General features: G+C 38.1%; 1 protein-coding gene across 1 annotated transcript; it reads left to right on the top strand.

Annotated features, from left to right (window-relative positions):
* Window positions 1-4: 4 nt before the first annotated feature.
* LOC146481932 (ubiquitin conjugation factor E4 A-like) lies at window positions 5-24,888 on the top strand. Its single transcript, XM_085108076.1, has 28 exons — window positions 5-140; window positions 2,365-2,670; window positions 2,840-2,955; window positions 4,099-4,266; window positions 4,628-4,692; window positions 5,837-5,916; window positions 6,976-7,040; window positions 8,081-8,212; window positions 8,784-8,921; window positions 9,627-9,728; window positions 10,088-10,183; window positions 10,332-10,650; window positions 11,524-11,576; window positions 12,043-12,150; window positions 12,632-12,778; window positions 13,292-13,362; window positions 13,767-13,844; window positions 14,647-14,770; window positions 15,559-15,682; window positions 17,615-17,700; window positions 18,758-18,865; window positions 19,859-19,939; window positions 20,285-20,388; window positions 21,263-21,356; window positions 22,089-22,252; window positions 22,738-22,840; window positions 23,405-23,517; window positions 24,363-24,888. The coding sequence occupies exons 2-28, from the start codon at window positions 2,370-2,372 to the stop codon at window positions 24,481-24,483; spliced, it is 3,261 nt and encodes a 1,086-aa protein (XP_084964202.1). The 5' UTR covers window positions 5-140; window positions 2,365-2,369; the 3' UTR covers window positions 24,484-24,888.
* Window positions 24,889-26,428: the final 1,540 nt, after the last annotated feature.

Raw genomic sequence — 26,428 nt, forward strand, 5'->3', positions numbered from 1 at the left:
TGGCGCGGTCTCAGCAACAGAATGACGATGCATCAATGTGCTTTGAGGATTGTTTGAGATTTGTCTTGCCTTAAAGGCTATATGTAGTCCAAATGGTTTCTTGAGGAGCTTATGATGACAAGTGAATGAATTTGTTTAAGGTAATTGCAGTAAATGTCTTAAATTGGCATGTGCAGCCAAGAACTATCTATGTTAGCTAGCTTCCTTACCTTGAAACTACTTGAAAATATCAAGTTCACACTTCAGTGCCTCACAGCATGTCTTGTGTGGCAGCTTTTTCCCCGAATTACTTTAAGCTTGGAGTTTTGAAGGGGCTAGTATTCTGTAGTTTATGCTGTATATTTTTTTTATTCCAAGAAATTATAGCCACATCAATGACTTGCTACTGATCATGAGTAAGAAATTTTTAAGTACAGCTGAGCTGGCATGACTCCAACATCTCCTTCACGAAGATGCATATAAATTATAACATGTTAGAGTGATTTTACTTGACCCATGAAACAGAGAATAACAGCTAGTACCAAATAGCTACAAGTAAACAAAAGAAGACAATGGAGTTAGTGCATAATGGCGCATAGTATCCTACTACCTATTTCAGGGGTTAGGTAAAATCACTCTAATGTACTATGCTAAAAGTGTTTCTACTTACAACTCAGGAAACCATTGAAATAGAAAATGTGTGAATTGATATTTACTGAAACGGATGCAATTTAAGTCAACATAAATACATCATGTAACACCTATGAAACAAAAAAAAAATAAGTAAGCTTGATATTCATGTTACAGCATAGTTAATTGAGGGACTGGCTCTGAAATCTTGTAATCTTAACCAAAGATTTTGCAATTGATATTGGATGGGTCATGACTTTGCACAATCTTTTGTTTTAATGTTTACACTGTAGCTGAATATTTTGACAGGACTGTCTCTTATTGGTCAGTTGCTCCAACACATTTATCTATTGTGGTTTGTGCACGGTCAAGGCCAAAAATGCTAACAAAAGCATATCTATAGCAAAGAAGTTTGTCAGGCTCATAACCATTGCCTTTTTTTACTATGGTTGTGGCAAACTTGAAGTTATAATAAAAAATTGATTTTTATAAAATAAAGAAAACAGCAGTGGCTGGATGAAATAGTTTCAGTTACAGCTTAGGTGTCAACACAGCATTGGTTAGTGATTGTTTTCCTTCAGACCTTGTGTACTAGCAAGCACTTTGTTTGAGAATTTGCCTCAAGGGCATGACAACTTAGTACAGCACATGGTATGAAAAATACTGCCTCCCATACCCCCTCCTGTAAAACAAAATAATTTGATCATTGTTGAAACTATACATAATGGGAATGGTTAGTGTAAAAAGAAAAGGACTTAGTTACCTGTAGTCTCCAGCCCCATTTTCTTTCGTTATTATACACAGGACACTCAAACTCAGAAGCTTTAAGTAACACAACATTCTGGACCCAGTTGTTCAAAGCCCGATTGAGCTAATCCTGGGTTAACGTGAACTTTGATTGGAGTTTATTTATATACCCATACAAATTCTTCTATAAGAGTTTTGTCCCTCAGTTTTGCCTTAAACTTTCCTCTACCATTAGCTTAAAATTAGCATTTAAAAACATTCTTAATGAGCGAGATGAAAACCTTGGTTAACTTTTGATCATGGATAAGCGTTAATCGGCTTTCGAACAACCGGGCCCTGGAGGACTGCTCAGGTACCTACATGTACAAAAGCATGATAGTAGAACAAAGTCTATTGGTCTGTATGTTTGTCACTGAATCAATATCCAATCAAATTGGTCCTTATAATTCAATGGGCTTATTAGATTACCCCTAGCACTTCTCTAGAGGTGTTTATTGTTAGGCTAATTAGCTATATAGTTTAGACTGAGAGACTTCCAGGACTTAAGGTTGCTATACTGACAGTGTGTCACTGTAGTGTCATTGTTGTTACTGTGGTCCCTATGCCCATGTTCTTTATAAGAAATTACAATATATGGGCTGGGAGCATAACCATCTAATATCGAGTTTTAGGTCAATTTTTCTTTTCGCTCAAAAGACCTTAGTACCTGAATTTTTGCACATGGCCTTCAATTTCAATCAAAGAATATTCTGCTGTATTTTTTTTTTTTTTTTTTTTTTTTTTTGCCTCAAAGCATGTTTTTCCACTTTTTTCTTTTTTCTGTTTGGCCTTGTTTTCTTAAAAACTAAGCGTAAACCAGCAAAAAAAAAAAAAAAAAACAGCAATGTTCAGACACTTTTGAGCAACATGACAAATCGCCTTAAAATTTGACTTGAGACGGTTATGCACTCAGCCTTTCAATTTGTTGTGTGACTTTGTATTTCATTGTCATTTATTGTGTCATTTTAGCCATCATGGAGGACAGGAACTCGTCACAACTAGCAGAGAATCCTTTTGCTGCTCTCTTCCCATCTGCTGAAAAAGCTGAAGAGTACAGACAGCAACATGATGGTTCTGTTACCTCTTTACAATCTGTTGAAAGTGCAGACACAGTTATGCAAACACAGCCTATTACAGTGTCAATGAAAGAAATTCATGATGACAGTTTGTCAAATGAATCAGAATGTGTTGAAATGGAGGAATTGAATGAAATGGACAGAGCTTGGATGTTGAATGATTTGCTTCAGCGAGTGTTCCTTATAACAGTGGATAATGGTAATATCTTTGTTTATGGGTAAAGTTGTACAATTGTACCAAATACATGCAATACCAGTAACCTCCATTTAAATTATCATGATGCTTTAAGCAACAGGCCCTGGCCAGTAAAGAAAACAATTAAATAAGAGGGTTGTAATTTTATGGTGTGATTGTCATTAACATTCAGGCAGTAATAGAGTTGGAAAGAGACAGCCTGGTGGTTTACCAAAGAGGTGTGTGTATCTGCAGAGTACTGCTAGTGATAGTGAAGCACCAATCCTTCAGTGGATCAACATTGATCAAGTAAGTCCTTGTTGTCTCTGAAACCCTTCCCCCCCCCCCCCCCCCCAAGATTGTCAATCAATTTTGTGTTTTATCACACTGTACTGTACTGTACTGCACAGCACAGCACCGTATTGTGTTACATTGCATATTTGTGCAGTTCCAGAAAAAATTCATACCCACCCTATGGAAGGTCATTGGATATTCCTAGGGGGAGGGGCATCTTGAAATCCAAAATTTTAGAAGCATTTAGTATGAAGCTAAACTGGAATTTCCTGGGGGGGGAGGTGGGGGGCACAATACAATAAAATCTTCCGTGGCAGGAGTATGGATATTTTCTGGAACTGCACATTGCGTGGCATTGCCGCACATTGTATTTTATTGTGATCTGCATTGCATTTTATTGTATTGTGTAGAGGCTTGTAACCCCTTACATGTATATTACCCTCTGATGGACACTAAACTAGGGCGTTCACCTAATTTACATATTATTGGAAGCCCTTAGATTCAGTGTACGTACATGTAACTTGGAAAGAAAGTTACTGGTGAAATTGCTTGATCATCGATAGAAGACTCTCTTATGACCATTGTAATACTATAAGAACAGGCCATATCATGGTTTTCGATGCCATTTTGACGAGAAGGCAAACACGTCAAGTAATTTTCATAAAACATCACTTCTCAAAAATTCATGAATTGGAAACTTTTGGCACTAGGAAAAGGATTTTAATAAAAAAAATTGGAGGGATGTAGCTGTGCCAGAAAGTGTCCAGTCGTGTTATGAACTTTCCATACATTTCCCAGTATTTTTTTCCTGGAACTATTTTTAGTAGCAGTTCACGGCTGGTTTGCTATTACAGACAAATGTATGGAAAGTTCAAAACGTGACTGGACGCTTTCTGGCACAGCTACATCTCTCCAATTTTTTTTCTTAAAACCCTTTTCCTAGTGCCAAAAGTTTCCAATTCATGAATTTTTCAGAAGCTATGTTTTATGAAAATTATTTGACAGAGAATTTCCATACAAACACTGTTATTTCAAGATGTGTTTGCCTACTCTTCAAAATGGTGTCGATAACCGTTATAAGGCCTATTATATGATGTATGATAACAAGAATTTGTAAGGTGGTATCTAGGCCTCAATGTTTAAATTTCTGTCCATTAGGCAATCATGGAGAGACTGACAATGCCACACCCACGGTCTCATGTGATGATCACTGGTGGGTCTCGCATGACATCACTCACAGCCGAGATTGAAGCAGGAGAAGTAGCAATCGTAAAATATTTGGCTTCCTGTTATAGGCGAGCTTTCGAAGAGTGCAAGAAATGGAAGGTTTGTTTACTTTCATTACCTGTCTTCCAGCCCTTGGGGGAACGGGTACTTTTCAAAATTTTGGTGGCAGTACAGAAAAGAAGAATAGGGGAAGAATCAAAGTAGACTCCTAGTCACTTTATGCTGGATATCTTATGATCTGTGGTGAACCAGCAAAACTGGTGGTGGGGATGGGAAGGGGGGGGGGAGGGTGTAGAAATGCTTTAACCTGCTTTATGTTACACATACTGGGCCTAAATGGCAGTACCAGTGATGCACCTGAATCAGTCAATTGGCTGGTAACCTAACTTCCAAACTGTATACCTGTCCGTCCACCATACACTGTGTTAAAGGTAATTATTCATTGTATTTTTGCTCAAAGGAAAAAGATTTCAATCTTCTGGAAATGGCAAGCAGAGCAAAAAAACTGGCACTGTCATATGCAGGGTGAGAAAATCTGTTTTATTGTGATATGTTGTGCTTAATTTTATAAACACATTCACAATTCCCTTGCCAGGGTCTGCTTGTTTTTTAAGAGCAAATAACTCTAACCAGCAAATAAGCTATCCAGTGGATAAAATGTACTCCAACCAATACATTTTATCCACTGAAACGTGATTATAGTGAAAAAAATTAATTATATAGTTATCTGCTCTTTGAACAACTCTTTGACATCTTTGAACTTTTGTCCACAGTGAGGGGCTATCCATAATTTAATGAGGTGTGTCTGCAGGCAGAAGTTGACTACACAACAGAACAATGTAAATCTGGTCTCCAATAGGCTATGGACATCTGGGGCGCTGTCCATTTTTCCAAAATTTTGGTCTAACCAGTTGAAACGTAATGATACAGGCAGATCAAACAAAAATTTTCCAGAACAAACGGTCGATCTTTTGAGGTACTCCACTTTTTCCATTCCAAATGGTGGGAACAGAAATTACCCTTCCATTTGCATAAAACTTCCATATTTTCCATTTTGTTGTCTATTTGGAACAAATGGAAAAAAGCCTTTTCATTTGACACAGGATGTTTCCGAAATTTGCGACCATAAACTTTGGTTTTACCCTTTAACCCCTAATATCCCAGGTATCCATTTTAGAATCTTACTTGTCTGAGAGGAAATTGAAGGGATTGGTAGTTGTTGGGATATTCCTTTCTTAACCCAATAACCCATTAACCCCTAGTATCAAAGAACCAATTCTCCTATCTCATCCCTGTACTTTTCTTTCTGATAAAACTACTGGGGAATTATAAAAATATCAAGAAAATTCACCTTGGGTGATCATATCCTTAATTCTCATGACCTCAGGAGTTGAATAAGCATTGGTATTATAAGGAGAAATTTGGTAATGATCGCTGTTACAGCTTAAAGGGTTAAATGGAAAGCATCCTAGGATGTTCCCTTTAATCTTTTTCATATACATTTAACAGAATGATTGTGTGGTTTCTGTTAATGCCAAAATAAAGAAGGCATAATGAAAATTGTCAGTGTTAGTGTATATTTCTGACATTGTTATGGCAATAAAAGGAATTTGTGAACATGTATACATAAATTGAAACATTTTTGGTACTATTTTCTTATAATTTTTAGAACTTGTTTATTAAGTCCTGAGATGTTTTCCAAGGCAGATACTCACAAGCAACTCTTTCAACTGCTGTTGACCATACAAGGTTTGAAAAATGATTGTAACTGTGTGCTATATCACTGTAACTTGACAAAGTTTTGGATTTGTTTCTGACAACTTCTGTTTCACGTAACTGAGTGACAAGTGTAGAGATGGATTTTGGCAACTCCATTTTGCAAAATTCTTGTGCTAGTTATCACTGCCAACTTGAATTGGAAGACTTGAATAAATACATCTTTTGAAAATGTGTCAAATGACAATGTTATATCACACAGTACTGTGGTAAAAATCTGAAATAAGTTTTTTTTGTTTTTTTAAGTGATTTTTATTCAATTGGGGTGTATATTAGACACATTAGTTTGGTTATACAGTCGAACCTGTATATAACGGCCCTGTATTAAGCGGCCAGTATTCAAAGTCCTAATTTTTCGCTCATACAAACGCTGCATTTGTTACCTGTATTAGGCGGCCACCTCTATTAAGTGGCCGCGGCCACCCTGTAGCAGTCCTATGTTTGTCTTTCTTTGTTATTTTTACCTGTATTAAGCGGCCACCCTTGAATGGAAACTAAGCCATATGTTATTTTATGGGGTATATTATTGTGTTTAAAATGCGATCCAGCATCAGTATAAAGAAATAACATGTACAGATACTCGGCCATTTAATATCGTTAACGCTTTCAGATGTCCGCAATGTGCTCAAGTACAGTACCGCATCACGAACGCTAAAAAAAGTTTGTCTTGAATATGCTTTACTCTTTAGCAAGAGATTCCTCTTTAATTAGGCAGCTTCTTCTTCAGCCGTGTGACATTGAACGTTGGTTGGCACTGAACTGTGTTTAAAGTATTGGTCACTTGATAGAGTGTTGATTGTCCTATTGTTTCCTTGCATGAAGTGTTTTTGTATGATACGCCCTTACAATTGATATTAGATAATGCCCAGTGAGTATATTTAGTGATCCACCTGTATTTAGCGGCCAGTTCCTCAAGTCCCGAGGGTGGCCGTTAAATACAGGTTCGACTGTTGTCACTTCCAGTATTATTTTGCGTTGTTTAAGAAAAAACAAATAAATGACTACCAATGAACATGACTTTTTATCTGACAGGAGACCAAGTGTTGCCAGAATTCATGGATGGCCTTGTTCAGGAATATCAACTTAAGGATGATCTAGTTAGTATTAAATTTGGAAATTAATTTAATTTATTTTAAATTAATTCCTTCAGATATCATACATCTCTTTAAGATAGACAAATAGTGGTCAAAATGCCCTGGCACATCACCCTCTGATCTAACCAGTTTTTCAATGGTTATTGAATGCTCTTACATTGGTGTTTTATAGTGAGTCACTGGTATAAAGTTGAAGATTAAAATAACTTATCATTTGCTGAGCTTTCCGTAGTCACCACAAGCCATTGCAAAAAGAGTTGACACACACTTGATTAAGTGCACTATTTTATAAACTTTCAAATTCAGACCTTTTCTGCACACCCCCACCCCCACCTCCATACTCCCTAATCGGGTTTGCATGTGCTTTTCAGATTACGTTTGAATCTACAAGGGGGAGGGTTCAGAAAAAAGTGAATTTTCTATCTCTTTTAGCAAGATTACATTGGAGAATGATGTATTAATGACACAGTAAATGACACAGGCATACTCTGAAAAAAATCAGAGTGTACCTATCAGGAGTCGAACCTAAGACCTTCCGATTACTAGTTCGGATGTTCTACCACTGAGCTTCAGGAGACTCGTTGGAGCTAAGGCCATTACATTACATTTGAGGAAATGCGAGTTTTGAAAAGAGTGGCTCAACCATTTTGCAACTGCCTATAGTAGATCAAGACAAAGCTAACCAGAAAAAAGGCAGTTTAAAAAATAGTGCAAGTGTTACCTTGTTTGTCAGAAGAGCTCCTTCTAACAGTGGTTAGAATTTCAGATATTCTGATTTTATAAAATGTTTGATGTAATAAGTGGATGTCATCCAAAACGCCTCTTAAACATGTCAAAAACTATCCTAAAGCGCATCTGAAATGTGTCTATAACATGTCTAAAATGTGTCAAATGTGTTTTATCTTGGGGTATAGTTTGATCTCTAACCTCTCTAACAACAGACACAGAAGTCTTGTAATTGCCATCGTCTCCAATTCATTACATCATCTCTCTTAACAACACAAACCTTACTAAAATATGTTTTCAATTATTTTATTTTCCAGAACAACATGTTCTCTCCAGTGCTTGACATGTTAGCAGACAGAGCCAAAGACATTTCATCTCTTCTTCAATCTGATGTTAACAGTTACATCAACATGCTTCAGTTCTTTGCAAAGCATACAGAATTAGCTGAGGTGACTACATAATGTATCTATAACAATGGAAAGCTTTCCTAGTAGTCTCCTATGCAGTCATTTTTAATAGGGTCGTCAAGCAACGCTTCTCCCAACTGGCTCCCTACTGCGGGGAACCGTTGCGTGACCAGTTACATCTGTCCTGATTACAACTTTTTGTTAATGGATAGTTGAATATTGAAAACCTTTGCTTTTTGCACACCAATCAGATAATAGGGACGGGAGAGGAGGAAGGGGAGTGAAAAGTAAAGGGACAGCCCCCCTCAATTTTTCTTGTTCCCCTCACCCCCACCCCCCCTCCCTGATTATGCCTGTCACGCAGGCTATAGTCAGGTGAACTCTCATGGATTTGTTTTTCTCTTGCTTCTATGTAACACTAAAGGAAAATGTAGTTCAGTATATCACTGATGTTTTAACTGGAAGGGTTTACAAAGACTTCCACATGTAATCCAAAATTTTGTTTTTGACTGTACATTTAATTGGTACAATCCCCATTTAATTGGGTTTCATGTTACACAATCCAGTGAGTGATGCAGACTGATCTGACAAGAATGTTGTCTTCATTTTATAGATACTTGTTTCGTCAAGATTCTGGTTTCCCTCAAAGTCACCATTAGGAGTAATACCTGGACACACCTTTGAGAGACAAACTCTGCTTGGGTATTTTTTGGGTCTTACCAGTATGTCTAAGGATCCCAGTAAGCCTTCGGTTAGTAGTCATTAAGTGAATGGTTTCCATAACTTTTTGAATAAAGTACATGTCAGAGGTAACTATTATGTTATAATTAATTTTGAAGAAGACAATTCAAACTTTCCTGCTAGGACACAATCTATAGTAAATTACGTTCATAGAAAATGCCCTAAATTCTTTACTCATTTCTGTTTGTTGTTTGCGTACAGTGTACATGGCCAGATTTTCTGTAAATTAGTATCTTTGCGATCAGGAAAGTGGTTGGTTTCAGGTGTTGGGTTGTTTATTAGAAATCCTAAGAGTTGAACTGATTCATTTTATTGCCTTAGCCTTGCCAAAAGCCTTTAGTTAAAATGCTCACTAAAGGGTGATGGTCTCTTATGGGAGTGGTCATTTACACTATAAGGAGATCAAACTATAACAGTCACCTTTGCCTTCATGTGACTGTATGGAGGAGTTTGTAGAACTATGTCTTACTGCCATTTAAAGCATGCAAACCTTACTGTATGTGTCAGAAAAACCCCAAAAAGCCTTAGTTTATATGCTATGTCCAGCCAAGTGGGTACAAGGTCACCAAAAATTATTGGCATTACAGCCTGTGGATGGATCTGCTTAGTTTTTCCTCGTAGCACAGAAACATACTGTACAGTACATTAAAAAACTAAGGTTGTGTTTTGTAATCACATTAAGCATCATATTTCTTTCATTTTTGACTGTTTTCAGGAATTCTTCCAGCATCCAACTGAGCAAAGTCATGCTATTATGCAAGCAACAATGGCCAACTTACGCACTCATCTGGATACTTTATCAGACAAGCTTCACAAGGTTTGTTACTCTGAAATGCATCTAAATATAGTGTCATAATGGAACCCCACCTTACAACTACTTTGTTATAATAACCACTATTTTGTGGCCTAAAGTTCAACAGCTCAGTCATTACCATGTCTAAATGTCTTGTCAATCGAAGCAGCCACCTTTTTCAGTCGCAACAATTTGATGTTTTCAAATTGCTAGTGCCATCCTGTACTGGCCAGTATTCTAGATATGTCATAATCATCAGAAAAATGGTTTCTTCAATCAACACTTTACATTTTTATGGTTGGGATTTTGGGACATTTTCTTCAATGAGTAAATACATTCTGAGCGTGTAATGTGATGATGTACATTGTTCTGTCTTGTTGCAGTTGATTATTGAGATCATCAAAAGATCAAGCTTGACAAAGCACCAAGTTCTCCACTGGGTTGGAGCATGTCTTCATGGAAATATCACAAGAAAGAAGGTGTCTTTTTTTGTTTTGTGTAAAATTAGAAGAAATAAGTTGTTATAGCCATATTTTAAGTAGGATTTCTGCAAAAAGATCATTACTCACAATAGGGTGATCTTGCCAGGAGCTCTGCAACTTTGTTTTTCTTTGTTGTTTTCTGCAGATGATGGCAGAATATTTTGCCACCACTCAGGCACATGATGGATTTTTCCTCAATCTCAGCACTTTACTTCTAAAGTTATGCCAACCATTTATGGACCCTTCCTCGCCAAAGCTTCTTAAGATCAATCCAAAATACTGTGCCGTGACTGTGAGTAGCAATGCCATTGCTCAGGAAAGCACTGGTCTGCATGTCGTTGGGCTTGACGGTGAAACAAGACTGGTTCTGCCACCAGATGAGGAGCATATAACATTAAAGATCACTCCAGCATTTGGATTTGTGACAGAGTGTTTTTTCATGACTCACCATTGCCTCCATCTTGGTGAGTGGCTTATGGGCATTTGAAACAATAAGGAACTTATGCGTATCCAATTTTCCCTCAAATTTTCCCAGGGATTTCAAGGGAATCCATCCATCTAGTACCCACAGTCCTCAGGCTCTTTGGCATGAGATTAGGGACTCTATTCACTAACAATGTATGGTGGAGGATTGTAGAGAAAAAAAGGGGAGCCAAGGAAGGTGTTGGGGTGGGGGAACTCCAAAAAATCTTTTGGTGGAGATGTGGAGACTACTTCTTGGAACCCTTTATACCCACATTCAGACCAAAATATGTAATTTTCTCAAGCTATTTTCAGACCTGACCCTTAAATAGATACCTATAAAGCCTTAAGCTAAAAGTGGTAGCTGTTTTCAAACCAAACTTCTGAAAACCCATATCCATTGGGGCTGCACAAACTTAACATGTAGTAAATTATAGGCCAAATTATAAGAGAAAACCCTGACAGATCAAATTCTTGTCTCATGTCTTTCACATTCATATGTGGGTTGGGTGGGTGGGTGAGATCAAAATATGGACTGATAACAGCTGCCAGTGGCGCCTTTACATCCTGACATCCAATCTCGCCCCACAGAAGAATTGTAGACCACCATGAGAATATGAGAAATGCGTGGTATATAAATGTACATTACCATTACCATGTGGAGATAGGTATTAGCAATAAAAGCATTTTCCAAGTACATAGCTCCTCATGATCATTCTCTAGAATTTCATCTTCACCTCCTTTCAACTGGGTTTTCAAAGTATGAATGGTTCAGAAACTTTTTTGTCAGGTGTTTTGCATTTTTGTGTGTATTGATCAAACATCTTAATCAATCTTCACAATTATTTACTTCACTTTTATATGTTCAATCCTAGGTTTGTGGAAGGTCTGTGAAAAGTACAGAAAGCTCATGAATGAGTTAGCACAAGTAAGTACAAGTACTCTGTACCAGACATCTTCAAAGATCATGCAGGTGGTATCCTGATGAATGTGTTCTTCAACACGTTTTGGACTGAATGGCTAAAGCTTTGTACATGTACCTTATGCTATTAAGTACAATGGATTTCTCATTAATTTGTTACCAACTCCAGAGAAAGGAGGTGATGACTTTGCATAAATTAAGTTGATGATTTAGGTGGTAAAATCTTTCAATTGAAAGTTATTTGCCTGTTGCGCTGTTTATAATGTTTTACAGAAATGTGGTTCTAAGTTTTGAGTCTGTTGGTGAAATCTGTAAGTATGGCTATTCAAGCGAAAGCTGCTGGGCAGTACTTTTATTTTGAGCTGTTTGTTATGCTGTACAAGATGGTTCTGATGTTTTAATTTAGAGGGTAGCTGAATCTTTGAAGTGTTAACTCCACTAAGAAAGTTTATAATAAATGTTTCTTTCTCAGATGCAACAGGTCTACCAAGATGCTTCATCTCAAGGCTCTGAGGGGGTGTTGATTGAGAGACTGAAAGTTCAGTTTGAGAATAGCATCATTAAACAACTGTCCATGAAGGTACATAATCTTTGAAGTTATGCTCTATTGCTTTTAAAGCTCATACATCCCTAATTTAGTCAAGTGTGTTGTATCTCAAAATTTCTTTGTTAAACATTAAGTTTTGTTTCATTGGCATTTTCTTATTTGAAAATGACAAAATTTCTACCAATAATACCAACAGCATTTGCTACTTCAAATCAAAATTGGTAGAAATTAAACCAGTACCCTTGCTATCTTTCTAAGCTGTTTTCGCTGTAATGTAAATACTTGTATAAAAAAAGGTAAACAAAGTGTTGTTGTTGTTGTTGTTGTTGCAACTTACAATACAGGTCAACTTTTAAACGCTAGCAATCCCCTCTGTGAAAATGAGGCAACCTTTTAATTTGTTTCCAATTTGTGGCACCTATTAATTTTAATATGTAACTATTAATAGTGCATTTGATCCATTTCCCACTTAGCCCTTTATTTATCATTCATGACATCTTTTATTTTTCAACAGACCCACCTTCTAAATCCGTCATTAATTGAACTTGCTCTGAGGTTTTACATAGCAACTGCATCATGGCTAAACCAAGTAGCACTGGCTGGTGATAACTTTGATGAAATGACTTGTTTTAAAGAAGTGGAAATTCCTCTTCCAAATGAGGTGTGTTACCTTTTTGGTGAATATTTAATTACTGCTGAAATGTTAATAGCAGAAAATAATAAGCAGTAAATCGGGTAAAACAAGCCTCAACTGTGTCTTCAATCTTTTGCTTACAAAGGTCTTGTTGCAAACCCAACTTGTTTTCAGGGTTCACATTTAGTGCCAGAGTAGAATGCTAGGATCTAGATGTAGACAGCTTAGTGAAGAGTATTTATTCATAACTAAAGGTTTACAAAATACATTAAGGTTTTTCACTCAAAAGTGGGCAGCTAAAAATCCACAGCAGCTCACTTTTTAGCCATCTACTGGCACTTAATGAGAACCCTGTATTTTGGTTGCATCTAGTCAACCCTGGATTCCTTGGACCTAGTCAGGACTGTTGTGGTTAGAGAAGGCTTGTGGTGTTTTTTTGTTGTTGTTGTTGTTGTTGTTTGTTGTTATTATTATGTTGATGTTGTTGTTTTTTGTATGTGTCACCAAATGATGATGGTGTTGTTTTGTCCTTGTTTATAGACTCCAACTGGGCTGTTGTTTATACCTGAGTTCATCGTGGAGACCATGGCAGACTTCATAATTTTTTTGAGGTAAAAGTAGCTGCAGCCTTTTTCTCCTGGGGGGTAATATTCAACATCAATTTGGTACAAGATTTCCTGTTTAATTCTCCAATTCATTCTTAACCTATTTCGTACCAAAATGTGGTATTTTCCATACCCACTGGCACCTTAAAATGTCCATCATTGCAATTTCCCTTTAAAACCACACCCAATTTCAGACCAAAACTACTCAAAATCATGCCCTTAGGGGTGACACATACGTTTGTAACTATACACCTTATTGGTAAGGAATACTCACCCACCCCACCCCTGGGCTTGTCCTATTTGAATGCTCTTTTTACTTGTTGTATTGATGTCTCTCAAAGTATGTTACTCTTGATATTGCGTAGTGTAGAACACAAAGACCTCATTGGCTAGGTTGTATCTTTTTGTAGGCATTTTAGTGAAGAAACATTGGAGAGTGCTGGACGATCTCTACATCAGCTTGTAACATTTTTTGTCATCTATATGGGGTATGTAAGTTGTACAATCATGTTACAATTTAATTTTTTTGTTGGCCAATTTTTTTTTTCTGTTGGTGTAGTGTGGGTGAAAATTTGCTAATTCAGAAGCTTTGTAGCACTCTCACAGATTTTTATAAATGGGGTAATTTGTGTCCACTCTTTCATTTTCTTTGTCAAATTGGGCCAAATAGATCTGATTAATCAGTACAGGTAATTTAGCCGTAATGAGCTCTCGCTGACCATCATGTGGCCACCTCTTATAAATATTTATTTGAACTACCGTATTTATTCAATTAACCGCCCACCTTCGAATAAGCACCCACTTCAAATAAGCGCCCACCCCGAAAGCCCAAAAAGTAAATAAGCACCCACCCTCAAATAAGCGCCCACCCCACCCCCTCCCAACAAAAAGAAAACTTCTGTACTAGCCCAGCATGAAGTAAGAGGAGAGTCAGTTGTGTTCCAAAATTGGTTTTAGATACGGTAGTCAATGAACTTGTATATTGTTTATGGCTTGATTGTGTTAGCTTTTGCACTTTGTTTTGTCTTGTTGAAGCAACATAAACTTGTTATCCCTTGTTTTGTTATTCTCTAAAAATGTCCTCACTTACGGAAAATGTTGGGAAAATAATAAGTGCCCATTATCGAATTAGCGCCCACCTCAAATAAGCGCCCACTCTTATGGGCCCAAAATTAAATAAGCACCCAGGGCAGATAATCAAATGAATATGGTATTGGTGATTCTTGACATTTTATCCTATTTTTATGTTTCATTAGCCAATTATTATCCTATCTCTCATCTTCTCTACAGGAGCCCAGAACGAGTGCGAAACCCACATCTCAGGGCAAAACTAGCTGAGACATTAGAAGCATTGGTTCCAATACAGAGATCTCAAAACTCCTCTGGGTTACTTTCAGGCTCACAAGTCAATATGGTATGTACTTTGTCTCAATATATGTATTAATGTTTATTGTTTGAATCTACTCAATTCTGTTTTCTATAAGTCCTGCAAATGTTGAGGAAAAAGTATGTTTTCAATGAACCTTTATCCCACTGTTCGGAAGGGGAGGGGTACGCTTTGGTGAACAAGTAACTCATCTAGGCAGGTGGAAATGGTTGTAGCTCCAGCTAACTCCTAAGGCAAAACAACATTTTCTCCAGATCCAGGACTACAAACTCAACGTCCATGAATGATATACCATTTTAAAGCTACTCGTGATTGTATTTCATAACTGATGTAATTATGAGTGAGAAAAATTATGGCTTTGAGAAAATGGCCTTAAAATGAAAAAAAATTAAAAGTTCAAAAACGTCCCAATCCTTGTGTATATTAGGTATACCCCTAAACTACAGTTTATTTTGCAGTTCTCAACATGTTCATTAATGTGAAAGATGCTTTAAGGACCACAACTTCCAGGAAAAAAATTTGAAAAGTTGTGGGGGTGGTCAACAATATAAAACATCTAAGGGGGTTAAGTTTTTATCCTTTTAATGAGTAGATCTTCACAAGACCATCTAGGTGTCAAAAATTCATAGAAATCTGTCAAATGTTGAAAAAGGTTTTGGCATTATGTGCCAATTGGCACTCTTAGGGTTTAAAGGGTTAAAGGCAGTGTTATATTAAGTGAGTCTAACCTTACCTTTTTTGTCCAAGGTCCAATAATAAGTTCAAGGCTTACTTTTGTAACTCTCTTACTAACAAATTCATCTTGTCTTTTACAGTTCAACAGGCAAAGTGCATTCCTTCAGCACAAGGTTGCCCCAGCTTACCTCCCTCAGGCTCTCTTACAGCTGTTTGTAGACATTGAGTTCACAGGACATTCCATGCAGTTTGAACAGAAGTTTGGTAGGTCAAAGGCTGTAGGGACAAGTTGTCTATGAATTATTTTAAAAGAGTATTCCAGTTTCTTCTCAATGGAACGTTCTTGCTGGATACTATGAAAACTACTGGAGTTAACCCTATAATAATTTATTAACTGACATCCAATCCAGGGAGAGTACATCTCTAGTAATACTGTTAGTCACTCTATGCTGGATATCCTGTGATGGACTAGCATCCCATCCAGGGGGGAGTAGTAATACTCCTAGTCACTTCATGCTGAATATCCTGTGATGGACTAGCATCCCATCCAGGGGGGAGTAGTAATACTCCTAGTCACTTCATGCTGGATATCCTGTGATGGACTAGCATCCCATCCAGGGGGGAGTAGTAATACTCCTAGTCACTTCATGCTTGGTATCCTGTGATGGACTGGCATCCCATCCAGGGAGGAGTAGTAATACTCCTAGTCACTTCATGCTGGATATCCTGTGATGGACTAGCATCCCATCCAGGGGGGAGTAGTAATACTCCTGGTCACTTCATGCTGGATATCCTGTGATGGACTAGCATCCCATCCAGGGGGGAGTAGTAATACTCCTAGTCACTTCATGCTGGGTATCCTGTGATGGACTAGCATCCCATCCAGGGGGGAGTAGTAATACTCCTAGTCACTTCATGCTGGATATCCTGTGATGGACTAGCATCCCATCCAGGGGGGAGTAGTAATACTCCTAGTCACTTCATGCTGGATATCCTGTGATGGACTAGCATCCCATCCAGGGGGGAGTAGTAATACTCCTAGTCACTTCATGCTGAGTATCCCTGTTATTGACTAGCATCCCATCCAGGGGGGAGTAGTAATACTCCTGGTCACTTCATGCTGGGTATCCTGTGATGGACTAGCATCCCATCCAGGGGGGAGTAGTAATACTCCTAGTCACTTCATGCTGGATATCCTGTGATGGACTAGCATCCCATCCAGGGGGGAGTAGTAATACTCCTAGTCACTTCATGCTGGATATCCTGTGATGGACTAGCATCCCATCCAGGGGGGAGTAGTAATACTCCTAGTCACTTCATGCTGGGTATCCTGTGATGGACTAGCATCTCATCCAGGGGGGAGTAGTAATACTCCTAGTCACTTCATGCTGGATATCCTGTGATGGACTAGCATCCCATCCAGGGGGGAGTAGTAATACTCCTAGTCACTTCATGCTGGGTATCCTGTGATGGACTAGCATCCCATCCAGGGGGGAGTAGTAATACTCCTGGTCACTTCATGCTGGGTATCCTGTGATGGACTAGCATCCCATCCAGGGGGGAGTAGTAAAACTCCTGGTCACTTCATGCTGGATATCCTGTGATGGACTAGCATCCCATCCAGGGGGGAGTAGTAATACTCCTGGTCACTTCATGCTGGGTATCCTGTGATGGACTAGCATCCCATCCAGGGGGGGAGTAGTAATACTCCTAGTCACTTCATGCTGGGTATCCTGTGATGGACTAGCATCCCATCCAGGGGGGAGTAGTAATACTCCTAGTCACTTCATGCTGGATATCCTGTGATGGACTAGCATCCCATCCAGGGGGGAGTAGTAATACTCCTGGTCACTTTATGCTGGGTATCCAGTGCGGGACTAGCATCCCACCCCGGGGGGGAGTAGTAATGCTTAAAAAGACCAGTCACTTCATGCTAAGTAAAATTCCTTCAGTGAAAAAGCCACACATTTTGCAAGGCTTGCAATATGGCAAACATTCAGTTTTAGTCAGCCCAATATTCTTGCTAGTACAACTACACTTCTACTGGGCTAGGGCTACAGGGAAGAAAAATTAATAATAGCTTATAAATATCCTTTCATTTTCTACTGGCCCAAGTTGATTGTGAGATGAAGAATATGTTTGAACACTTCTGATTAAAGGTTTCTGTTCTGATAAAATGACTGCTTTTCATGGCAGGTTATCGCCATCACATGTATTCAGTGCTGCAGTTCATGTGGAAGCAAGACAACTACAAAGACACTTTGTTTAAATTGGCAGAAGAGGTACATTTCAGTCTGTGAAGTAATTATTTTGCACTAGGCAGTGTTCGATGAATTTGCTTTGCCATAACATGTCTTTATGCTAGTTGGACACAAAAACTCAGTGACATAGCCTACAATCGTCGAAAATGATATTGGGAGGATTCCAAAGTTTTACCTCGACTTGACTTTCCTCCCCTCCCCTGTTTCAATGTTGAGCTTAAAAAGTGGATCTTTACATGTATATGGATTGTGGGGAATCCAACATTAAACAGGGGGGGGGGGGGGGCAGGGGGAAGGGGAGACGACAAACAAAGGCCTAAACATACGAAAGTAATAAATGTGCCGATGTCAATAATAGAGACCCACTTTCTGTTGCCTTGTTGAGTAATCTTCCCAAGAAAATTTGTCGATGATTGTAGGTCTGCATTTAAAATTGCCTAGAGTTTTTCTGTTTTCGCATTCCAGAGGACTAGAAGTCAGTTCCACTTTTCACAGCTACTGTGTCATGGCCTGTTCATCTGTCTTTTGCCTGTCTTTATGTTAGTAAAACCATCTATACCCTGAGAAAATTTACAAATGCTCATCCAAGTTCAACCTAGATGCATAATTCTGAATCCCTAGTATAAAATCACTTGATCAAAAAGGCAGGATTTTTTGCCATTTCAGGGTAAAGTTACATGAGACATTTTTCCTCAAAACTTGTATGGTGTACCACTGCCTTCATGCTAGCCTGCAAAATGAATATAACACTGACCACTGACATTGAGTGTAGTGGGTAGTTCTAGAAAAAATCCATACCCACCGCTTAGAAGGTCATCGTAAATTCCTAGGTGGGGGGGGGGGGGGGACTTTAAAGTCAATTTTAGAAGCAAAGTATGAAGCTAAACTGGAATTTACTGGAGGGACAGGGAGTACAAAACAAAAAACCTTCTGTGGGGGGAGTATGGATTTCTTCTGGAACTGCACAATACAACTTTTCAATGTACCAATAATGGAACCTTTATGGCCATTTTCTTTTACTACAGATCAGTATCAGTGTGAATCGGTCTTAAATCTATGTTTCCTTTTTCTGTTTTAGGCAGCAAACATACAAAAGAACTCAAAGAATATTCAAATACCTATATTTCTTCGCTTCCTCAACCTGTTGATTAATGATTCTATATTTCTACTGGATGAAGCCCTTCAGGTACTGTACTTAGTTATCTGAGAAATAAAACAAATAATAAGTGCCACTCACTCCACTGGATCAAAAGCTTTTGGAACCAGCTTGTATCATGTTATAAACCGTACTGGAGTGGAGGAAAGTACTGCTCAGTAGCTTTATTTTAAATGGTCATGTTTTAGAATTTCATCCACAAAATTAAAAGCTAGAAGCACAGTGTACAGAATAATGAAAACAGCACGACATGAAAGTCATATTTACTCAACTGCTTAATTTATTCGTCAATAAATGGTCTCAGATTGTACAATGGATAAGGGAGTCACTTTTGACTCTGACTGGATCACTCTGGCATAAATAAATAACATTGTATGTAGACTAGGATTTTCATTAGACTGCAAGCTGTCTCTTTGTTCCTGTAATTTCTGTAGCATGTGTCATAGATCTAGAAGTGGCTTCACCACGAGAGAAATGTGGGCGCAGATGGATAGAAGGAAGTACTTTTTCCTCCCTCTCGCCAATCCCTCATTGACTTTTCTAATGTGCATAATTTTACTGTCACTTTCTGTGCATGATCTGATAAAAAAAATTAGGCCTGCCTGCTGTTTAGATTTTCATACACAAGCAGACATTAGAATCACACTTTGCAGTATATCGTACACAGTACCACAGGAACATAGTGCTTAATAGCGTGTAGAACACAGTCCAAACATAAAGGACTGAATGTAACATGTTTCAAGGTTGTCCAGTGGGATCATCTGAGTGAGATTAAACCTATGACTGTTATAACTGACAGGCATTTCAACTACAGTACTTAAGAAGAAGATATCTTCAGAGTTCACTGAAGTATTGATGACATCCTCTCTGATTATTTGTGGTGGTAGACAATCTTTTGCTGTTGCCGCACCAATCAAGTTGTGAGCCCAGTCGGTACAACATGCAGTTATAAGTTGACAAATGATTCGACAGTTGTTTGTTTGTTGTTATTGACTCAATGTTGACTCAATGTTGACTCTGCAGTTTATGGCTGCTCTGAAAAAGCTGCAGGCAGAGAAAGACAGTGGAGAGTGGGAAAGCTTAAGTGAGGAAGCACAGCAACAGGTCAGTTTGTTTCCCCCTATCCCTGAACAAAGGACATTACCCTCCCCTTTGCCAGGTGGTTAATTTAATTTTGACCATAAGTTCATTGGGGGTTAATTACATCATTGTAAAAATTTCTTATTGGAGTCTTTGCATGAAAATTTAGGTCAAAAATTTTCTTTCTTTACTGTTAAATAATGAAAAAGTTGTTCAAACCAAATTTTTAAAAAGTAAAATAAAATTTACAGTTAGTGACATAGCCATTGAAGAACTCAAAGAAATACCTGTGATAAACCTCAATGGCAAGCTTGATCATGTTATCTCTACCAAGACTTCTCACACTAGTCTGAATGTTTGTCTGTACAGAAGGAGCAAGAGCTTCAGCACACAGGTGGAATGGCACGTAGCCACAACATTCTGGCCAATGAGACTGTCCGTGCATTGAGTTACATGACAGCTGACATTAAGAGGTACTATTTAAAAACCCATTGATTTCATAAACCTACAACCACCAAGAGGATGCAGTGCCAACACTGTGTTATTTCTTTAGATTCTGAATCTCCCTCATAGCTCATCCCAGAATTTATGAGTACTGACAAACTGTGAAAGTGCTAGAGGTAACCCTTAGTGGATTAGAAGTCCACCCAGGATTGGGGTGGGGGTGGGGTTGGATAGACTGCTTGCAGTTCCTTTTTCCCAAGTCCCCCCCCCCCCCCTCCCTCCCCCGGCTCTTTCGCTCCAATACAGTTCTTTCCTTCTCGTGCATTATAGCTCACCCACTTGTCTTGTCTAGCATTCAAGGTGGTGGGCCACCTGTAGGCTCAATCATCATAAAAACTCTTTTTCCATCGTTGGAGCTAAAATTTGGAGCAGCATTCCCGAAAGCTATCGAAGACTACCAAATAGCATATTCAAAAAGAAAATTCAAGCATTACTATTTGTAACTTTAGAAACTCTGGACAGTTATGCTGACATTAGTGCTCTTATTTCTGAAATAAAAAAGTCATCTTAATTATAATTCAATCATAAATCATAATTTTTTTCTTCACTTTACATTGCTTTTTACTCTTTTGACAAATAATGTATTCAAAACTGACTTTTTTAACGCCTTCAAATAGTAATTCGTTTATGTATGTCCTTAACACCGCCTGCCTAGATTAGCTTGCTACTTGCAGGCGGTGTTCATTTGTAAGTAACGTTTGAAAAACTTAATTATAAAACTTGAAAACTTGTAAGACTTCAGTTTCCCAAGCAATCAGGTTTCAATTCCAATGCACTAACCATTAGGTCACTCATGCACTTTTTCTCCACCTAGTAATTCTAATTTAATTCCCTCTCCTACAGGCCATTTCTTATTGGGTGTATTTTAAGAAGAATTGCTGACATGCTGAACTATTTTCTTTTGAGACTGGTTGGACCAAAGATGGGTGAACTGAAGGTATCACTAGATAACATGCAGCTAATTACAACTTGAATTGTTTTTAGTACAATGTAGGCTTGCAGTGAATCCAAACAAGACTTTAACAATAACTGTCAAAATTCCAGTGCACGCAATGGCTCGTACCTTTTGTCTAGAAGAGTACAATCAATAAAAATGACATCAGATGTAACATGTGGCCTTTTTCTCAACTGAAAGTAAGACCAGTTCTGCAAGTACAGTCGACTCCTGATAACTCGAACCCTCGCTAACTCGAACCACCCGCTAACTTGAACCAATTTTCCTTTCCTTTCAGGTCATTTTCTATACAATTTTACCCTCGATAACTCAAAGTTCCGATAACTCGAACCAATTTTCAATTGCCCTTGCAGGTTCGAGTTATCGGGAGTGGACTGTACTTTTTCCATGCCATTGTAGAAAACAAATCAACGGCAGTTTTCTATGGTCTATACTCTAAGACTTACAGACCATAAAATGACATCATAAAATGTTCAAAACTCAACTGGAAGTGAGTGAAGAACATAGAAAACTGCCATCAATTTGTTAAACGGTGAAGCATAAAATTCACTTGGCATAAATTTGCATCAACTGTTGTAAGTTTTTGTAGATTATAAGCATTAATTTGCATAAAGAAATTATATAAATCATGACTGGATGTTCTGCCATTTTGTTTTGCCAGCCCAGTAAGTAAATTGACTGATGAGGGTAACTTTGCCTTTTGTGTAAATATAGGTGAAGAATTTATCAGAGTTCCATTTCAAGCCTCAACAACTGGTTTCTGATATTGTTGACATCTATCTTAACCTGGGTGAAGAAGAATCCTTCTGCAATGCTGTAGCTACAGACAAGAGATCTTACTCCCCCAACTTATTTAAACAGTCTGAGAGGGTGCTAAAGTAAGTGCTTAACATTTTCATCAATTACTCTGAATATTGAATTGCGTAATTTCCTTGTTGTGGTTGTTATTATTATTTTTCACCTTATGAAACGCATGAGATGTAACAACCCCTCAAAAGAATCTTCATTTTTGAAGGAGGTGGGGTTTCTTGGAAGAAGATTAGTATGATCAGGGCCGGGTTGTTCAAAAGCCAATTAACGCTAATCCATGATTAAAAGTTAACCGAGGTTTTTATCTCGCTCATTGAAAATATTGTTAAAGGCTAGCTTTAAGCTAATGGTAGAGAAAACTCTCAGTCAAAACTAAGGGACAAAAATATTCTGCAAGAATCTTTATTGATCAGTGATTAAACTGGCATCAAAGTTCACATTAATCCGGGATTAGCTTAATCGGGCTATAAACAACTGGGCCCAGATGTGACTCTCACACTTGTGAGAATGCCATCTATTAAAAATAGCGTCGGCACTTGTTTCCATGTTGCAGGCTGATTGGCAGGCCATCATCAGTGATTTTCAGACTCAGTGAACTTGCACATCGTGTGGAGGAGTGTGCACAACAGGAGCAAGAAGCAGAAGATTTGCCAGAGGTGAAAAATAAATAGCAATATATTGTTAGATAACAGCACTCCTTTGCATTCTACAGGGGTTAAGGTGAGAGACAAAAGTGTTGAACACCATTATTTTGAGGCATATTTTTTTCTCATTAGTGTACTTAACAATAGTATTCAATGAGCACTCATTAGATATGAGATGATAGATAGCCAACATACAAGGCACGTAACACTGAGTTGTCTATAATCATACCATTTCCAACAAGCGTGAGTGGAATAACAATTTAATTGTCTCTATTTCTCGGGCATGATATAATGGATCATATACCGTGGCCGCTAAGCCAATCAAAGTGCTCAAATTGCATTATACAATGATCCAGTTTTTAATAATGACTGATATACCATGATGGCTAAGCCAATCAAAACTCTGGAGTTGCATTATCCAATAATTATCATTATAATACTTCCTATTCCCCCAGCCTCTCCTTCTGAATTACCCACCCTACCCCCCAACCAATGAGCTATGTAGTGGTACAACATTATTTAGTCACTAGTGCTAATGTGAACCAATAACCTTATTGTCAAATTGTTTTCCTTTAGCCACCAGATGAGTTTGTTGATCCAATAACAAACACCTTGATGACTGATCCTGTCATTCTGCCCACTTCTAATAACATAGTGGACATGTCCACCATTTGTCGTCATCTACTAAGGTGTGTAATGTATGCTTTTGTATAATTTAAGTATGCTTACCAGTTTAGAAAATTACTTGTGCCCCATACACCATACCCAATTTATCAAGTAAACAGCAGTAAAAGAATCAGTTCCCATTTGTGCCAGTGTTTACACACTATCCTGGGGCAGTACAAGCCTTTTCAGTCTTGGCATACAACCCCCTGTCCCCTTCCTGTAATGTGTAGTTCCAGAAAATATACATACCTCCCCCCATGGAAGGGATTTTCTCAAAGACCCCCCACCCCCACCCCTCTGGAAATTCCGTTTTAAGTTAATACTTTCCTTTAAATTTTTTGGCCTTTTAGGACCCCACCCCTGGAATTTCCAATCCCTTCCCTTGGAGGTGGGGGTATGGATATTTTCTGCACTATAGTCCCCAGGCGTGAACACAAAATAATCTATTTAATTGTCAGTTCCCCTTTGCATAGTGTTGAATGCAATAAAGTTGTGATGTACATACACCCGTCTCAGAGTGTAATTCTAAGACTTCAGAATTTATGGGCATAATTTAGTACTCTAGCATCATTTGTTACGTTGGATGCAATATTGCCTTCAATGTGCAATTAGTGTGCAGCATAACATTTATTAAATTTATAGATACAGTCGACTCCTGATAACTCGAACCTTCAAGGGAAATTGAAAAAAGTTTGAGTTATCGGGAGTTCAAGTTATTGAGGGTAAAATTATATAGAAGATGACCTGAAGGGAAAGGAAAGTTGGTTCGACTTAGCGAGGGTTTGAGTTAACAGGAGTCAACTGTAGTAAGTTCGTAAGTACAGAGCCTAACTTGAATGTTTTTGTCTGTTTTGTGTCCTTGTTGTAGCGATCAGAAAGATCCATTTAACCGCTGCCCTCTAACACTAGAGATGGTGCAAAAAGATGTTGAGTTGAAGGAAAGAATACAGCAATGGCTGGCTGAAGTCAAAGCGCAAAAGAAAAGCTGACCTTCAGAGGAGATAATATTGTTATATTTGGTGTTTTAATGAGATCAGATTATTCAATAGCTAATAGAATCAATTTTAAATTTTAAGGTTTTAAGCTAGTGTTAAATTGAGGAATAATTTTGTTGTGGCTTGGGTACTGTTGGGTTCACTTTCTGGACTTTTATGAATAGCATTGATTTGATTTGCTTGAGCTCAAATACTCCTCTGCTAGGAAGGCCCACTGAAAAATCAGTCATGTTGGTGGTTGAAAAACATCTTTGTTGCTTTGGTGCTCACCCTTCATCACCAGAAAAAAAAAATTAACTCTTGCACCAAGGGTACACCAAGTCAACACATTCCTTTTTTTTTTTTTTTTTTCATGAAGTGTACAAAATAATAAAAAATAAAAAAGAGAATTTCAGTGGCTTTCACAGAGTGGCTCTTTCGTCCAATGCTTCCAGGTCAAGTTGGAATTTGGGAATGTTGGTTTTTTGTGGAGGGGGCAAACCAGTCAGAGTACCCGGAGAAAAACCCTCGCAGCAGGGATGAGAACCAACAACAAACTCAACCCACATTTGGTATCAACACTGGGGATCAAACCTGGGCCATATTGGTGGGAGGCGAGTGCTCTTACCACTGCGCCATCCCTGCTTCCCTGTGTACAACGTTTAGGTGACACCTGGGTTTCAGAAGGCAGGTGAAAGAGGAGGAGGTCAAAAGAGACATGGAGGCCCATGGTGTTACAGGAGCTGGGTTTGAGATCTTGGGCTGAGGCATCCATTGTGCATGGGACAGAGATAGATGGATGGAAATTTCCTGCCCAATTCCCACACAAGGAGAAGGAACTGGTGATGCTGATGTGGCTTTTAGTGAAAATAAACATATATGGACTGATGGCGGCTGCCAGTGGTGCCTAATCTCACCCCAGAGAAAAATTTTAAACCACCATGAGACTATGTAATATCTGTAGTACATTAAATACATTACCATTACCATAATGTACGTGGTTTTCGATCTCACTATATACCAGGGATTTTGCAAGTCATTGTGTCCTTATGAGTTAGTCAGCATTCGAAAAGACCCAGAATTAGCTGAGGAAAATCTACCAAATCTTGCCACTGCACACAAAAGCTCAAAACAAAATCCAAATAAACTGAGAAATAAACTTTCGATGTTTCACTGAGTGGATACTTTTGGTGAACTGATTTCACTCTGTGAAGAAGGAACCTTTTCAGCTCTTATGCCATGCCTACAATAAATTGTAAGATGATATCCGTCAAAAGTTGCATGACTGCTCTGTTTACTTGACTTAGTTATTTGCACTTGCGATAAAGGATGTACTACAATACTAGCAAATTTTCTAAAAGATTGTTCACCTTTTTCATTGCATACTGGATTACAGGTATTGTCAAATTTTCCCTGTTGTGAATTCCCTGCTCCAGGGCAGAGTCCCCATTTCCATCATTTTGATCAGGGGAGAAAATAACTAAAAAAGATTATGTTTGCAGGGAATTCAGAGAAGTAACTTAAAACAAACCCAGGTAAGTCCGAAAAATGGACATAGCTCAGGGGTTAAAGATTTGGGTGTCACCCTTCTTTGATAGGAAATTTACTGATTTGACAAGTTTAATTTTATACCATACTACCAAAACACAATGTCAATTTTTTGTTAAATTTGATTTTAACAGTTGAAACTGTTTTGATGTCATTATTTTATAAACACAAATTTTGATATATTTTTTATCAAACATCAAAACATATCGATATTTATTTTTATTTTCTAAAAATAACATGAGTTGTGGCTTGCTTGCCCCTTAGTTAAATTTTAATTTTTTATAAAGAAGGTGGGATTATCTGATTCTTAAACTCTCCATTCTTTGCTTAAAGTTTTGAGGATTTTTCTTTGTAAAATGCTGTTTAGAACTGGCAGGAGCTAAGGATGCACAATGGTCATTTTTTAAACCTT

The sequence above is a fragment of the Pavona decussata genome, unplaced genomic scaffold, assembly GCF_977016875.1.
Source record: "Pavona decussata unplaced genomic scaffold, jaPavDecu1.1 SCAFFOLD_48, whole genome shotgun sequence".
In the NCBI taxonomy this organism is placed as follows: Eukaryota; Metazoa; Cnidaria; class Anthozoa; order Scleractinia; family Agariciidae; genus Pavona; species Pavona decussata.